Raw genomic sequence first — 12,663 nt, forward strand, 5'->3', positions numbered from 1 at the left:
ATAAAACTGTAATTACTAATAAAAAAGTGAAAAACTATACAACAATGAATATGATCAAATTTTCTACTCACAGAAACATGGATAAATCTCACATAGTGTTGAGTAAATGAAGCCAGACACAAAAGAATACATACTGTAATCCCTTTTATATAAAATTCGAAAACAGACTAAACTGATCTAGAAGTCAGGTTAGTGGCCACCTTTGGAGAGAATGAATGAGAGTAATGATTGTGGGGAGCCCCAAAGGATTTCCCAAGAGTTTAGTCTATTTCTTTACCTGGGTGGTGGTTATACAGGTGTGGTAAATTTTCTTTTTATTATAATAAAAAAATTTTTTTTAGAAATGGGGTCTTGCTCTGTCACCCAGGCTGGAGTGCAGTGGCCCAATCACAGCTCACTGCAGCCTGTAACTCCTGAGCTCAAGCGATCCTCCTGCCTCAGCCTCCCAAAGTGCTGGGAGGTGTAAGCCACCACACCTGGCCTGATCAATTTTAACAATTCATTGAGTGGTACACATATGATTTGTATGTATGTTCTGTATCTTCTGTATGCATGTTATATTGCAAAACAAAAGTTTAATTAAAAAGTAATTAAGTGGGTTGGGCGTGGTGGCTCATGCTTGTAATCCCAGCACTTTGGCACGTGGAGGTGGGAGGATGAAGCCAGGAGCTTGAGATCGGCCTTGACAATATATCAAGACTCCATCTGTACTAAAAAAATAAGAAAAATTAGCCAGGCATGGTGGTATGTGCCTAGTTACTCGGGAGGCTGAGGTGGGAGTATCATCTGAGCCTAGGAGTTTGAGGTTGCAGTGAGCTATGAACACTGCACTCCAGCCTGGGCAACAGAGTGAGACCCTGTCTCAACAAAACAAAACAAAACAAAAAAGCAATTAAGTGAAGGAAGGAACAAAAACGTTTTTTCATTGTGTCAGGTTTTGGTATGCCTGCTGTGTGTTGTACCTAGTATGCTAAAAGACTGGCTTAATGATTCAAGATACTGGTTAAGAATTATTGAATATTGAAGTAAGAAACTACTTTGAGTGGCTAAATGTGTCAGACTGGCGCAAATAATGCATGAGAGATGAGATGTGGTGTAAGGCAGAGAAGAGTTAAAAGAAAGTTCTTTGTGAACTTCAGATCCCTGACACTGGGAATCTAAGCAGATCCTCCCTGAGAAAGTATGAGGAAATGGACAAGAGGTGTGCTTTCACCTTTGTCAGAGAAGGAACTGGGCAAGCAGATGGGACTATGGTTCCCTTGGTGTCTAGTAAAGATCATGATTTTAAGAAGGGTGGAGCAGGAGCTAGGGAGTAAAAAGGGACCTGGGCCTGGCAAGCGTTGGCTTTGGGGAACTTGGCAGAATTACCAAATTGCCCCGAAGGGAAGATCTTGAGGAATGACTTATTTCCTAATTGCATTTATCTTCTGTCTAGTAAATTGTGCCTTTTTTTTTTTTTTTTTTTTTTTTTTTTTTTGAGACAGAGTCTCACTCTGTTGCCCAGGCTAGAGTGAGTGCCGTGGCGTCAGCCTAGCTCACAGCAACCTCAAACTCCTGAGCTCAAGCGATCCTCCTATCTCAGCCTCCCGAGTAGCTGGGACTACAGACATGCACCACCATGCCCGGCTAATTTTTTTCTATATATATTTTTAGCTGTCCATATAATTTCTTTCTATTTTTAGTAGAGATGGGGTCTCGCTCTTGCTCAGGCTGGTCTCGAACTCCTGAGCTCAAACGATCCGCCCACCTCGGCCTCCCAGAGTGCTAGGATTACAGGCGTGAGCCACCGCGCCCGGCCTAAATTGTGCCTTTATAAGCTCTCATGCTTGCTTAGTAAGAAGCTGCAAACCTTGCTGGTGTTCCCTGAGACAGATAGCTACACATGGAGAAGAACAGCCTCATGGTGTATTTTAAGTGCCACTTATTTTATGTAGATTTCTACATCAATGCTATATATATGGGATAATCAATATCAGGGGCATCAACTCTGAATTATTAAGAATGATGACATAGACTAGTTTTCCTAAATGCCAGATATGGATGGGAGGTTTGCAAAAGAGCTAGTAAAAATATTAGGGAGAAATAATAGGGAAAAAGATTGGTATAAGAAAAAGCACAGGAAGATTAACAGGAAGGGGAGGGAATGGTGATGGAGAGCAGACAGGTGAGCTTGGTTTTCAGAGAAAGAAGCAGAGATGAAACAAGAGAGGTGTTAAATGTGAAATATGGTACTGTCTATAGATAGTCTATCGATATTTTGGATTTCCAGAAGGTGGAAGGAATCAAAGACAGTGATGAGACCAAAACATATAATAAGAATGGTCAAATATATGGACTTCCAAAAGAATAAGTAGGGAGAAATTCTTCTTGTAGAAAGTCTTCTGAGAATTGTTTAAATCATAAGAAAATAAACGATGAGCTGTGAAGAGGTTTTGAGCATAAGCGTGGATACTACTAAGGAGAGGAGAGAGTGGGAAGTTAAGTAGAAACGACAACCCATGAAGTTAGAAAATAATGAAGCATTTGATGAGAGTAGCATATCCAGGGCCAATGGTCTAGTCTTTACAAAAAGTTTATAAATTTTCAATGTACACTCTTAACAGAGGTTTTTATTTTTATTTATTTAATTTATTTATTTTAAGACTCATCAAATGCAATAGTGAGAAGGGGGGAGAGAGTATGACAAGGAGTTTGATTTGTAATTGACTGTGAACAATCAATTGAGATAACGCACTTCCTTTGGACCAGCCTTAACAGAGGTTTTTAACAGAAAACAGAGGAAAATAAAATAAAGCTGTCACAAAATAAAATTGTCACAAGGACTATTATATATATATATATATATTTTTTTTTTTAATGAGAGAGAGACATCAGAAACCAGAAGTCCCGCCTTTCAAATTGTGAAACACCCGTCACATTCCTGCCGATATGTGTAGGCTAGCACTTAGCTTAAAATGTTTTGCTTCATTGTGAGATCGTGTTTTAAACCACAGGCTCATTTCAACATGAACGTATCACCAGGATGTTCTTTTGTAAAGGGCATTGTCAAAGGATAGTCTTGGCACGGAAAACCTAACGTCACGTATATATAAGGTTGAAAAAAATTGCAAGATGACATCTACAGAAATATAAATGTGGAGATGGGGAAGGAAAAAGAAATGATACAAAGGTAATCTTAGGACATTTGAAATTCCTCAAACGCTTGGTAGACACTCTTCATTGAAAGTTATTGGCAAAAACCAAGGACAAGTTTCAGAGTGAATAATATGTTCCAATTAGTGGAAAGGAGGAGGAAATATAAGAGAATTTGTTAACAGAAATGCCTCTATCAGTGTATAGGTAACATCTCTAAGAACTTAGAGATAGTTGTTGATGTGTGAGGATGGGTTACTGATTTTCCACATTAGATATAGAAAATAAAATATACTGGGAAGGGATAAAGGCATTGACAGCTAGAGCCAGTAAAATGTGCCTTCTAGGTTGGCTGGCGTTCATTCATACATTCACTCATTCAAGTCCGTATTAACCATCTGTGAAGGGTCAGACAGTGCCATGTGCTCAGCTGTAAAAATGGATGCGACATTGTCCCTGACCTTTATGAACGCACACTCTCGGGGAAGGCAGAAATGTAATAAATAAATCCCTGAAATGTGTTCACCTGAAATATAATCCAGGAATTTGTCTTTGGTATTCTTCCTCTGTCCCTTTCAGTTTCTGTCTCTGCTCAGGTCTTGCTCCCAACTATCTGTTAGAGCCCTCCTCACAATGCTGTCTGTTGATGACGGCGTTAACAGGGAACTCTTTTTTAAAATTTTGTATTTTTTTTTTCTTTTAATAATAAAAGTAAATCATGCTCATTGAAAACAATTCAGAAAACACAGACAAGAATATAAAAGAAAATAGCAATTATTCATAATCCCATTATCCAGAACAAAGTTTGCTAATGTTTTGGTGTCTAGTCATCCATACATATTTCTCTGCATGTCTTTTTATTGATCTATCTATTTTACAGAAATTATGGATACATACTGTTTTGTAACTTGTTTTCTTCACTTCATATATCATGGACCTGTTTCCATGGCATTAACCTAGATCTGCATTCCCACTTTAAATGATTGCATAGCATTCCATAGTGTGGCTGAATGACAACTTATTTAACCTGAACCCTTTAACTGGGGTCCTTCCTGGCCATCCTCCTAATGTCAGAAGGCTCACTCTGTTTGACATGAAATCAGAGAAACCTGTCAGAATAAAAACAAATGACACAATATATCATTTATTTCAAAGAGCAATTTCAGGAATGAGAGAAGTAAACGAATGTGAAAAAGAAATGGTTGATGAAAGGAACAATTTACATTTGTAAATGTTTTATTGCAAATGAAATAATTTCTTGCAAATAAGACTTGGCCTTTTTATTCTTCTAAAACTCTGAAAGTGTCTGAAACACTTAAACCAAATCAGATTACACCTGTTTAGGGTGAAGTACCAAAGCTTCTGCAAGAGGACTCTCCACCCTAGTGTTTGTGGACTTAACTTATAATAAATATACTGAGGAGCCAGTGCTTCCTGGAAAGTTGTTTAAGGGAGTGATCAATCAAGGAGAGACTCTACTGACCTGGACTTCCCCGAGAAGGGAGTGAGGACTTAGGTGTGGCTCAGAGACACAAAGTGTGAAGGAATGAGGACCCTGGCATACGAGAAGTCAGGAAATTGTCAACTGAACCTGCTCAGCAGTGCTGTGTTAGAGCTTTTGTAATACAGAAGGGGACATGGCAGTCACTGGGGAAAAGTGGCTGAGGTTAGGAAAGTGGCCTGGTCTGGCTGGCTCTAAGAGCAGGAGGAACTCTAAGCTGTGGTTTGCAGAGAGGTGGATGTCCCTCTAGGTGTTCCAGAGGCCGATGACAGTGAAGATGGAGGAGGCCATGAAGAGCAGGTAGAGGCGGAAGAGCAGGGTGTCCATCATGTGGCTGAACTGCACCCACAGCTCCTCCCTGTGCTGCTTCTGGGCCTCCTGCTCCCGCTGGGCCCTTGTCCATCCTGAGCCCCCAGCCACCTCTGCCTCTCCGGGGCCTGGCGACTTCTCCACCAACTCTACTGGCTCCTTCAGGCCTGTGGAAAGGACACAGACTCAGCCCTGGGCTGTGAAGGTCACCTGCCTGGGGAGGGAGGCAGGGGCAGAGAAGTAAGGGTGTGGGAAGAGCAAGTGTAGGGGGCTGACTTCCCTCACCAGGCCGCCGGGCCCGGGGGAGACCCAGGCCCTCGTTTCCCTTGTGGGGCGCAGTGGGGCAGCATTTCCTTGGGCAGGTGCAGTGCAGCAGCAGCGAGTGGAGCCACCTCGGCATGGGTGGGGGCTGGGTGGTGGCCAGGTGCAGCAGGTAGGTGATGAAGACGGTCTCCAGCAGGCTGAGCACCATCAGTGACAGGCACAGGGCAAAGTAGACACCTGAGGGTAAAGCAAACTATCAATAAAACAGAACTAATTTGTCTCTATCCCAAAGCCAGTCTTCCCTTAGAGCCCCTTCCCTCCTTAATTAGAGCAGCAGCTGGTCCCTGTCCTCTGCTGCCTCTGCTTCTCCAGAAAGTGGGAGGAGCCATACTGATGAGGGGGGTGCCACTGGCAGGGAGCAAGTCATTCATCATGAGCAGGAAGACGTTGTAGCCCAGCAGGAGGGTTATCTTGAATGGGGCTCGATTCCCACTCTCTGCAGGTAGGTAGAAGCTGAGGGCGTCGATGGCAACCAGAAAGCCACTGGGCACCAGGAGGTTTATGATGTAGAGTCTGGGCCTGCGCCTGATGGCCACCTGGAGAGAGAGTGGAGAAGGTGGCAAATAAATTGATGCCAGATGGCTCAACTTGTCTATTTAACTATCTAATCCTTGCCATGTGCTGTTAGGCTGGCTATGGGACGATCCTATTAGGTGACACATGCATATTTATTTATAAGTGCCTCCAATTTGTTGTCTAATTTTTATTTATTTTCAACCTGCCCAGAGCACAATGCTTATAGAATTTTAGGGGCAAGTAGGGCCCTTTGGACCATCCAGTAGCTGGCTGCTCCATTCCGAGCAGCAGTACTTGTAACAGCCCAGCAAGGGGAATGAATGGCGGGGCAGGGGGGTGGGGGGGGCCCTGTGGGTCCTGCTTCAGGGCAGTCAGGTGGAGGAGCAGGTGCTTGACCCTCTGGGGCTTCTTTTCACTTCCCAAGGAACCTTAGATCAAGAGGAAAACACCGGCCGGGCGCGGTGGCTCACGCCTGTAATCCTAGCACTCTGGGAGGCCGAGGTGGGCGGATCGTTTGAGCTCAGGAGTTCGAGACCAGCCTGGGCAAGAGCGAGACCCCATCTCTACTAAAAATAGAAAGAAATTATATGGACAGCTAAAAATATATATAGAAAAAATTAGCCGGGCATGGTGGCGCATGCCTGTAGTCCCAGCTACTCGGGAGGCTGAAGCAGGAGGATTGCTTGAGTTCAGGAGTTTGAGGTTGCTGTGAGCTAGGCTGACGCCACGGCACTCACTCTAGCCTGGGCAACAGAGTGAGACTCTGTCTCAGAAAAAAAAAAAAAAAAAAAAAAGAGGAAAACACAGACCAACTGGGACCAGAAGTCAGACGGGGACCCGTGGGACTCACATAGAACATGATCTGGTCATACAGGTTGTCTCCCACCAGCATCTTTGGGGAGGCCTTGTTGATGCCCAGGAGTTCCCACTCTCCCTGGGTGAGGATGACGTTACGGGACGTGTCTGTTATCTCCCACACTTCCTTGTCCATGCCCAGGAGCATGCTATCCACTGTAAGACAGGTCGGTTGGCTCAGTCCAGAAGTGTTCTCAAATCTCCTGCCCACAAAATTTGATTCCTCCCCCACTGCGTTTCTTCAATAAATGTTTCTCTGACCTTTTAAGGCAGGGCATCCTGGTTTTCTCAGAAATGAGTTACAGGACTAGCAATTCCTATGTGTGTGGGCTGCAGCATTGATCGTTGTTGTTGTTGTTGAAAACAAGAGTGAGTCAAGGTTGTTTTGGGAATATTGAATCTGACTCAAACGTGAGTCAAGAACTTTTGGAGTCATTCCTATTTTCCTTCCCAATCCCCTAGTCGTATGATGTTGTTTTAGTGGAATCAAGCTTGAATTAGCTCAATATTTTTATAATTACATTCATGCCCATTATGATGATTAATTTATCCAAATCTGCCGTATGACACCTGATGGCATTCAGTTACATTCATATACTGGTTTAAATGTGTTAGCTATTAAAGTTAAAATATTTGAGCTAAAAATTACAGGTGTGCAGCAGCTCAGAGTCAGATGGGCCTCATTTGGCACAAGGGCCACCCAAGCTGTAAAGCAGTGGTTCGTAGACTTGTCTGCACATTTGCATCGCCTGGAACAATTACACTGGAATCTCTGGGGTGATGCACAGTTATTGGTATTTTTGAAAAGCTTTAGTGGGCAGCTGGAGTTGAGAAACACTCATCTAAAACCTTCCCTAACAATACCTATGCCATTTAAATATCTTCCCCCTGATCTTAAATAGCTATCAAAATGTGTCACACTTACCTGTGTAGAGAAAAGAAGTGAAGGTGAAGGTACAGTTCTGTTGGTCGAAAGGGAAGTAGAAGATGTCCAGGCTACAGATGCTGGTCACCCGCATTGGCTTATCGTACTTTATTCGACCTTCGCTGCTGACATAGGCAGTGAGGCCTGAAGGTGTCTCATCCTCATCCATGCTGTTTGGGAAAGGGAGGGGAAGGTAGCGCCCAGTAAGTCAGTTCATTGAGACTGTGCCCCTGTCTGAGTCTTTTGGTGGCCCCATGCCCTGCATGGACCCTATGCTGTTCTTTGCAGATGGGGCTTTGGGCTGGCTTTCCCCAGCCCAGATACGCACGATTCCACGATGAAGATGTCTGGGAGCCACAGGTTTTCAGCTGCTATCGTGAGTTTATTGAGGCCAACACACTCTTCTGGGTTCCAGCTGATGAAAGGATTGTCCCACATCTGCAGCCAGGACAGTGAGGGATGGAGGAGAGTGATGGTGAGCTCGCCCCATCCACCTTTCCTGCTCTTTCCACTCTTCTTTAAACTCTCATCCTCCCACTTGCATTTGTGACCCTAAGGACCACAGCCTATCTCCCCTTTGTTTAACAAGCCTCATCAGCAAAGTACCCCTTAATATCCTTTCTGCCAGGAACATCTCAAATATTTGCCTAAAACCACTTGGAGCCAGGAACATACCAGTTATTGGCCTGCAACCACTTGGCTATCTTTGGGGAGTTGCCATTTCTACCTGCCAAAGCTGCCCAGGGAGGTTTGTGTCCCCAGGACCAGTCCAATTCTATATGGAGTTATTTTGTCCCAGAAAGATTTATACCTTGGGAAGAGGTTTGGAGTAGAAAACGTTTTAAGTCACTTCTAACTCCTCAAATTTAATAAATGGAAGTGGCAAGGGGAGAGTTGACTCTGCCTTACCAAATTCATCCACAGGAATGATGTCAGCAGCTGGAGTTGTGCATCCTGGTAAAGAAATCCCCACCAGGATTATTAGTGCGAAAAGATTAGGCTCACACCCACCTCATATTCTCAACAATAGTTACTAATTTGCTGGTCCAGGCATAATTCTAGCTGAGGAACTGTCTTTTTCTTACTTGTTTCCCCTGTGTCTAGGTACAAATCTGATTTTAATTGACATTAAAACCATTTCAGAGAGAACAGGACTCAAGGACACATGTGTCCTAAAAAAATTTCACTGCAGTATTCTTCTTCATGCCACTCTCCCGCACAGGAAAACCATCTGACTTGTACAAAATCCATTTAGGGTACCTATTGTTCACCACTGGACCAGTGCAACATTGGGTTGACAGGGCAGAGGCTACTTGTTCCCTATTAGAAGCAATGGGAAGAATGTGGGGACCAGGTCTCACCACTTCCAGGATGGCAGACAGGGTGAAGGAGACGTTGACGTGAGTGGGGATACTGTAGTTGATGACTGGACGGAAGGGCTTTTTGTCAAACACTGTTTGGAAGGCAGCAGGGTCCACCCCATGCAGGTTAAAGCCTGAGCAATTGATGGTGAAAGTGTTGCCTCTTCCTGTAGAGAGGAGAGACCCTGTGAGAGAGAGCTTCTCTTTCCAGGGCTGGACCCTCTCTGCAGAGAGAGAAAATAGGGGACATACTGGGAGGAGCAGGTGTGCCCCCACTTCCTGGGCCGAGACTCCCCAAGGCCAAGGTTGGGGTGGATGGGCTGGGCTGGTAGGCAAATGGTGGAAGTTGATGTGGTGAGCTGGGTCAGCATTCTATTCTCATTCCCTTTGTTTCGTTCTCATGCAAAATCTGCCCAAATCTATATGCAAACTTGGCCTTAGTGCAATGACAACCACTTCAAGGAGTCCTTTAATGTACCCATCACAATCCTCTTGGTTCCACCTAGCAGTGGCACTGGTTAGCACTGCCCTAAAACTTGTAGTCCAGGTCACTTAGCAATCTGCTCTACTGTATTTCTCTTCCTGCTAGGGACTTCCATCTACTGAAGGCAAGAACTGATTTATCAAGACGATAAAAAAAGTAAACACTGCACTTGCTAGGTAGCTATGGGAAACACACAGTAGGTATTCTGAATGGGTGCTTACCTCAGTGCCATGCATTTATTTTGTTCTTCTCAGACTTAGTGACTTCAGATATCTTGTTGGTTATTTCCAGCCTGGGGATCGTTAGGTGACACACTGAGCGTACACCATGTGCCCAATCACAGAGAGGCCTGTGCAGATACTGTCCCCTTGGCCATGGCCAGGGAGCTATGTGGGTAGTACCGGAGCAGAAGCTTTGCCACACTGCCATCTTCTTATGGTCTTTTTCTTTGCCTCCTTTTCTATATCTCCATCTCTTTCAGTGATATTTAAGGTATGTACCCAGATTGGGAACAAATGCTCCCTCATGGAAGCAAATATCTGCTCTTTTCCGCCTCAGATTGATCCTCACCCTCCCCCGGTGTTTTGCATAATCCTTCAGGGCACATTCGAAATCAATGGCTACTCTTGTCATAGACATCACAGCAAAAGAAAAAGAGACAAGGCAGGGGAAGGGGTGTGGTAGGAGGGGCATCAGAAGTCAGTGAAAAGATGGACTCAGAGAGGCGGTGAAATGGGGCAGTCTGGTAGATTTCTGTGCAGGCAGGAATCGAGAAAGGCTGTGTGTACTCATGAGTGAAATGTCTTTCTATCTGCCACCAAAAGGAAATCAAGGAACAGACATTAAGGAAGAAACATTTAACAGGTTAGTTCCGAATGTGTTCCACGTGCTAGAGGTAAGACCTGGGTGTCCCTCAGAACCGCATTCTGGTTTCCCCTGTTCTTGCCCCATCTTACCTGGAAGCAGAAGGCTGACAGTGAGGCAGAGGAGGACTCCCCCGCTTGCAGGCCACCCCCCTTCCATTCTCCTTTCTGGACTCTTCTCTGGGAACTCACCAGGAGCCCCCAAACCTTTGAGCTTAAAGGAGCTCGGACCACACCCTTGGTTCCTGGTTTTGAATACTGCTTGTGTCAGGTGACCACTACCTAGTGAGGCTGTGGCCTGAGAGGTCACAGCAGAGTGTCCTGCTTTGCCCCTGCCCAGGTATGCCTTCCGGGCTCCAGGCAGGCAGGAAGTTGGGCCAAGACTAGGGGAGAAGCACCTATTTGGCAGCTGTGTACTGAGATCAATAACAAAATAACTTGCCTTAATGATAGAGTGTGGGCTGGGGAAACAAGGGAATTGTGTTCTTCCAAGGCAAGAGAATCTGCAGATTTGGAAAGGTGGCAATATTTAGTGATTTGGTTATCAATGCTAAAGTATCTTTCAGCTTTTTTTGACATTGGAATTATTCCAAATACCAAATTATAAAGCTCGGTTTGTACCTTCATCATCTCGTGTCTGTGTTTTTCCCGTAGCCTCTAACTAAATTTCCTCTTTCCAGTCTCTCTGCCTTTCTGATTCATTCTCCCCAAATCAATGTTCTCCATACATTTTTTAATGCTATGCACTGATTACATGATGATAGAAGTCATAAAATAAGATAGCAACACCTTGTGCTGTCAGTAGTGTTACACGCTATCATAAACTAGCAATCTCAGCTAACATCAATAGCATTGGCATGTGTCAATATTATGTCTTATGTCATATCCCTATTAAAAAACAATCGGATCAAATGAGTGAACTGGAGCATTTTCATATCAAGTATCTTAGTTACATTTCCAGAAAGACTTGGAAATTTTTTCTTTGCTGAAAGGGTGAAGGGTCAGGCCTAGAATACAAAAGAAACTTTGTTCAGAATGGAAGATCATGACAGCCCTAAATAGAAAGTGCTGAGCAAGGCAGCAAGGCATGACTCAGAGGCCTAAAGTGGGAAAATGCAGGAGAAAGGGCTGCCATAGATGCCATTGAGCTTTGCCATCTCTGCAGTCGTTCAGCCCTACCAGCTCTGCAGGTAATTTCTTCCCTCCTTCAGAAACTTGGCCAGCCTGAGGTAGAGGTTGCAGTGAGAGGAAGAAGGAAGGAGGGGAGAAAGAGAAGAAGAAAGGTAGCTAGGAGTAGTGGGGGTGGAAGGATCGGGAAAGGGAAGAAGAGAGGGGCAAAGAGGAATTGTTAGAAAACCTGTTCAAGGTTTAAGGGCTCTTTTTTGTGACTTCAAGGGGTTCAGCTGGGAGGCAAGTCAGCATCTGGCAGCATAAGGTACTGGCCAGCACAAGGAGGAGGCTGTTGATAAGAGGGCTGGGGCAGACCACAGATGTTCTGCCAAGCTAGAAAGCCACGTGGTCCTGTAGATAGTGTACCTTTAAAGCAAATCAAACATCGCACACACAGCTGGAAGGCCAGGCATGTGGAGGGTCCAGGAAGTGGATGGGAGCAGAGATGGCAGCAAATGAGATTCTAGGACCTTTGCTTTTGGACCAGAATACAAGGCAGAGATTTGGGGGCTAGGACCTCTGGAAAAATGGGCTATCATTCAGGGTGATTCTCTCCTTAAAGGGGGAAGAGTGGGAACTGAGTATGACTGAATAACCAGGCAGAAATTGAGCAAAAAAAATCTGTGCTTCAGATTGACCCATCATGCCCTGTAAGACCAAAGTACTGGTGTGTCTTTATCTACGTGGACATACAGCCTTGCAGCCCTGGACTCCCAGACTGGCTAAGAGTGAAGAACTTTCAAGAGAGAAGTGCTGCAGTTCCACAGGCAGGTAGGCTGAGCTTCCAGACCTTGGATCCAGGAAAGCAGGGTTAACTTCTAGTTTTTACTGAAGTTGGCTGAAAACCTGGAGTGGACCTGGGCCTACATAGGTTGGACTCCAAAGTAGATTCAGCTGGCAGGAGATGGAGACATTGGAGGCAGGAGAAATAAGGCAGTCAGGCAAGGACTCACACCTGCCCGAGTAGTCGGCGTTTTAACGCTGCGGTCTGGAAATCTCAGGTGTTATTGCTGTTGCTGCTGCTGGTGGTGATGGTTAAGGCACTTTACTATACGTGATAAGTGTCTTACTTACTTTATTTTATTTGATCCTCCTGACAGTTCTACAAAACAGATGTTGGGTAGGAGTATGTAGAAAAAGGAAATGGAGCCAACTAAATAGAAAGCAATTTGACCTTACATTTCCTTTCCATATTTTAGAAGATAGGATATTTGAGGAAAACA

The 12,663-nt window shown here is 44.6% G+C and overlaps 1 protein-coding gene across 1 annotated transcript; it reads right to left on the reverse strand.

Moving 5' to 3' along the window:
- Nucleotides 1–4,879: 4,879 nt before the first annotated feature.
- LOC138386441 (5-hydroxytryptamine receptor 3C-like) lies at nucleotides 4,880–10,430 on the reverse strand. The gene is made up of 9 exons (XM_069472856.1): nucleotides 10,364–10,430; nucleotides 8,924–9,090; nucleotides 8,472–8,516; nucleotides 7,891–8,000; nucleotides 7,563–7,732; nucleotides 6,633–6,793; nucleotides 5,598–5,802; nucleotides 5,228–5,443; nucleotides 4,880–5,109 (listed from the first exon to the last, which is right to left on the reverse strand). The coding sequence occupies exons 1-9, from the start codon at nucleotides 10,428–10,430 to the stop codon at nucleotides 4,880–4,882; spliced, it is 1,371 nt and encodes a 456-aa protein (XP_069328957.1).
- Between the last annotated feature and the right edge of the window lie 2,233 nt (nucleotides 10,431–12,663).

The sequence above is a fragment of the Eulemur rufifrons genome, chromosome 7 (assembly GCF_041146395.1).
Source record: "Eulemur rufifrons isolate Redbay chromosome 7, OSU_ERuf_1, whole genome shotgun sequence".
NCBI classification, from domain to species: Eukaryota; Metazoa; Chordata; class Mammalia; order Primates; family Lemuridae; genus Eulemur; species Eulemur rufifrons.